Source organism: Austrofundulus limnaeus, unplaced genomic scaffold (assembly GCF_001266775.1).
Source record: "Austrofundulus limnaeus strain Quisiro unplaced genomic scaffold, Austrofundulus_limnaeus-1.0 Scaffold10, whole genome shotgun sequence".
Lineage (NCBI taxonomy): Eukaryota > Metazoa > Chordata > Actinopteri > Cyprinodontiformes > Rivulidae > Austrofundulus > Austrofundulus limnaeus.
Window position 1 is genome coordinate 4,944,060 of NW_013952412.1, and position 5,055 is coordinate 4,949,114.

General features: G+C 37.1%; 1 protein-coding gene across 2 annotated transcripts in view; it reads right to left on the minus strand.

Annotated features, from left to right (window-relative positions):
* LOC106513209 (RNA-binding Raly-like protein) overlaps positions 1-5,028 on the minus strand; it is a 41,273-nt gene extending 36,245 nt beyond the window's left edge. The window contains exon 1 of one of the 2 annotated variants that reach the window (XM_014001929.1): positions 4,900-5,028. In XM_014001929.1, coding sequence (XP_013857383.1) covers positions 4,900-4,957 — 58 coding nt within the window. In that variant the 5' untranslated portion in view covers positions 4,958-5,028. The remainder of the gene's footprint in view (positions 1-4,899) is intronic. The other variant, XM_014001928.1, reaches the window with a different exon arrangement.
* Positions 5,029-5,055: the final 27 nt, after the last annotated feature.

Below are 5,055 nucleotides of genomic sequence, written 5' to 3' on the forward strand. Positions count from 1 at the left end.
GCAGAAAGGGAAAAAAGGGAAGAGGAGTCCAGCCTGACATGGACAGATGGGTGGTGAATGGAGTGTGACTGGGCCAGCTGCACATACACTCACACAGCGTGACTGTCAAATGGCTGGGAGCTACAATTAATTAAGTATGGGTCTGAATATGTGAAAGGAAATTCAGRCGCGTGCGTGTGTGCGTGCCTTTGCCTCCTGCAGCAGATATATTTCCCTGACAGTTTGTAGCCCAGCAGTGCCCTGTCGGATGGCTTCTCTGCAGCCAACAGTGTCTCTGCTGGTGGGCARCCTGTCCCCGCTGCAGACACCTCCACTGCTATTTGTCTGAACCGTGCACGTGTGCACACCCGGGCAACTGTGAATGAATGCAAATTACASTGTGGAAAACAGAAACAAAAGTAATAATGTTTGCCTCAAAACGCTCAAGGTCACAATACTGCTACTTTAAAATAAGCACAGCCTTGTAATATATTGAATAAACAAACAGAGGCATCTTTTTTATTGACTTTTCATCCTGTTGAGGAGTAATATACTGTATCACGCACCTCAAAAACAAAAGATTTACATCTTTTTTTTACAGAAAAAAATGTGCATAACAGACTAAATAAAGTTTTTTGATGCATTCTCTTTGCAGTGTGAAGACTGATGATTGACTGCATGATGAAGCCATTACACAGGACCAGAGACAGGAATGCTGCTGAGCACAGTTGTCTCTCTCAACACGAACAAAACCTCAGGAGGTAATCAGCGGGCTTTTTCCAAAACAGAATCCTACACGCCATAATTAGCTTCACCAGTGTAGATTTCACACAGCCACACTCAGTCGTGTTGCTTTTGTGCAGAAAAAACAAAACCGTTTCTCTCCTTTAGAACTCAGATCTTTGTATTTATTTTTTCTTCAACTTACAGAGATAATAGGATGTAAATGCTAAAAAAAAACAGAGTTGTCCCCTGATTCAAGCTCTTTAAACACTCACTGTACTCTGTTCCTGTGTTAGCTCTGAGGAGGAGGATAATAGTGATTGATGGATGTGGCTCTGGGGTACAAACACAAGACAACAAAAACAATTTTCAAACTTGCTGTCTTTGAATCTTTGAAGGCATGTTTATCACCTGCCACCTTTCACGCCAGATATTTAAATACAAATCATTTGAAGCTGTGAAGTGATAAAGTTATTGGCATTTTGGTTAAACCTGGTAAACGACATAACAAACACAGTGGTGTGCATTATTGTGAGATCTTGTGAGATGTTAAATCTCTCAGAGCATTTGCTGTGGATGTGAATGCCTCTCAGCTACCACACCAAATTACAGCCTATTTTTTGTCAGACTAACTGAGTTTTAGGTGTTTATGTGTTGGACGAGGTCATGAATTGGGTTGATTTCAAATGTTAACTAGATACGGCATAGCGGTAACATAATGACCCCCGCACGCACAAATGCACCAGAACTCAGAAGTCTTTATTCCTATTAAATGTCACGCTACTAGGTGCATCCCAAAATTGTAGTGGTTTGGGTGAGGGTCTTTTTTGGGGTGGGGGGTGGCATTGGTTGACCTGATGGATGGAGCTTCATCAGAGCTAAACAACAAAAGAAATCTGAAGCTCCTATGTTTAATGGTTTCTGAGTTATGAGCATTTTTGCATGTCCTGACACCCCCTCTTTGGATGGAGCCCCCTCCTCAAATATGGGGTCTATTGTAAAACCGTTGGTTGGTGCAGTGTAGGTCGGACTCATCCACAGTCCTGCCAAATTTCATGTTGATTGGTGCAGCTGTTTTTGTGCTACGGTTGACCAAAAATTACTGAAAAAAAATAAATGAATAAATAAATAAATAAATAAATAAATAAATAAATAAATAAATAAACAGTACGAAAACAATATGACTCCTGCTTACGCTTCATGTGCGGGGGTCATAATGAGTTCCAAATGAACAGCCAGTGCTTACTTTCCTGCCAACAGACAGTTTTTATTCTAACAGTTAGCACACCAAGTTTTAGCTTAGTCTTTGTAAAATTGACTGACTTAAAGCCACTTTTGTGTTTCTCAGCTGTGGCAGCCATCTTGAATTATATTGACTAAAAGAAGACATATCTTGCTTTTAAATCCTTCTTTTCCCATTTAAATCCTTCTGCTGGAACTGCAATGCTTTGGTCTGAGTTCCTTTTTATTGTAACTCCACAAGTCCCCTTTTCACTCCTTTCCTGGGGTGTGTCTCAGATCAACTCATTTTGAGGCTGTCTCTTTAATTCTAAACAAGTCTCTTCACACCCCCGCCCCCCCACTCCAGCTTCCAGAGTTGTCCATTCTGGTTTGATAAGAGGAGTTACAGTTATCTCGCTGCACAGAAACTTTTTGTTTACAGATTAAAGATATCAACAACAGAAGACTTGTTTACACAGCCTTACAGGTTGGGGCCAGAGTCTGACCCATGATGAAGATGATCAAATTATAGTTAATAAATTCAGACCTTGTTTGGCAGTTCTGTCGCAAATAGAGTGATGCAGTCATTCAGAAAAAGCCATAGAATACAGGAAGAACCAAACAGGTTGAAATATATGACCCAACAAACAGAATATAAGGATATGTATGCAGATATACTAAATTAAACTTTTCTGCACTCCTGGAGACTCCAAGTACACAACAAAATGTATTTAACAACTAAAAATGTGGATTTTGCATGATGTGTCTCCTTTAAAATGTTTATCAGTTGTACAGATTAACCTAGTTGTCTTTTTTTAAGTTTCAATAATATCTGTGCAGTGGWTCTTTGTAAAAAGTATCAAAATAAAAACACGGTATTTTCTTATCCATGTTTTTAAGAATATTCAGTCAAATATTTTCCCTCCAAAGTGAAAATCTCTAACAAAGAAAGGAGAAAAACATTTGACTCCAGCTTAGATCAGTCATAAAATGTAATGACAGCATACTTTGYGTCCTCTCTTGTCGGATCAATAAAACTGCTTTATTTATGAAAAACGTGTCTCTGGCTCAACATGACAACACTCCTGTAATCAATCAACAGCGAGCTGATGTATAGATTCAGTCATCATTGAGAAAGGATCGTTCCTCCTTCATTATGTTTAAATGAATGCAGAGCAACACTGACCATGACATGTCAGAATGTTTAATCCCAGCCTACTCAAAATGAAAAGTATTTAAAAACAGCCGCATGAATCAAACACCAGTGTAATCTGACATAAAATGTGTTTATAAAATAAAGGTCAAATAAAATCAACTGTAATGAATGACAGAAATTCACGCTCTGCTGCAGTCTTTACATTGTTTTTTTTAGTAGACTGAAAGTTAGACTCTTGATACACACCAGATATCAGATCTTTATAGCTCTGCCCATATATAACAAGAAAAAAAAACTTTTTTCTGATAAATTAACCTTTCAGACCTCAATAACTCAGCTCCTATAGTAATGTGTGCCTGAGTTCCTCAGTAAATCCAGGAAATATAAAATGTTTTCACACCAAYACCACTCCACTGTAGTCATAAGCATCTTGACAAAAAATAACTCTGAAACAGCTGAGTTACAGAAACTTGTGCACAACTTTTTTATTCTCTTTACAAACTTTATTTAACAGTGAGAAATTTAATGTTAGAAATTCACTCACAATTTGTTTTTGTGATGATCATGTCTTAAATCACAAGAATCTAATCAGAATTTTTAATATACTTTCATGATTAAATAATTTTGGTATAAAACTATGGTGAGAGCAGCATTTGTTTTACTGTTTCCTTATTTATTATTGCAATAAAACATTTTGAATTTAATTTGAATTTAATTAAATTTTCTTTTGAAAATAGACTCAACATATCTGCGATGAGAACTGCTGCAATGATAAGCTTAATTTAAAAAGCAATAAGAAAGACTGTTTTTTTCTTTACAAGTCACTTTAAAACTCACCCAAGTCTAAACAAATCAATCAAACAATTTTGACAAAATGCTTTCAATTACTTTAATAAAATTGATTTTAATGAAATTGCTTTCTTCTTTTGATGAAAGAAGTAGGCCTCTTTTTTATGTCTTTTTTCTGAGAGAAAATCAGCAGAAAGCACAAATAATTTGAAAGAAAATGTTTTTTGATTGCGCCAATCCTCCATGTGTTGTGCAAAAGTTAAATCAGAACATCAGTTTGTTTTGTCGATCCAGTTCAACTGCGTCATATGGAGCGTTGTGTTTGTTTATTGCTGTGAAGGTGTCATTGTTTCATGCTCTTGTTTGTTTATGAGCCAATCTGCAGCAGATTAACCTACATTTAAAGCACTCCTCTTGCTGTGACATGACCTTCTCTTTATATCGTCCTGCATCCAGGCTTAGCTCCAAATAACTGCTTATTAACAGCATCTGTCACTCACATAACTGACATTACTGTGCAATAACACCTTGTGCTGAATTATAATAATGCTTTTCATCTGACAAAATAACACAGAGGCAAAAATAAAAAYTATCAGTGTAAAGTCTGTCTTTCTACAAGAAACTTCCCTGAAGCATTTTAAAAAACATGCATTTTCCTGCGTCTCACTTTCGGGTAAAATGATCGTTCTGTTTTTTAAAAAGCCAACATTTACTGTGTTTTACAGCTAAAGAACAAAGAAAAGAAATTTCACCTTTAATCTGTCAATCACAWAATGAAACCTGCAGCCGCTTCTGCCTCACAAGCCTTTGTCATCAGAGACCAGGTGCTGACCTTGGCAGTATCAGAACAAGTTCAGCTCAGGTCAGGTTCTTTGGATTCTGATGCAAAGACATACTTTATTTGTTCAGAACATCTTTTTTGCATCTCAGTGTAAATGTCATTCAGTGTAGCTACAGTATCTCAAAAGGGATATTTTCCAAATCTCAGCGTTAATCGGTCAATCTGTAAATTACCAAAGAGAAATATTTACGTTTCTGGATGAAGATGAGGAGCTGCATGGTGAAAAGCTTAGAGAGTGAAAATGACATGTACAGTGAAAAACACAGTAAAGCCTGCAAACATCCTCTAAAACACACACACACACACACACACACACACACACACACACACACACACACACACACAC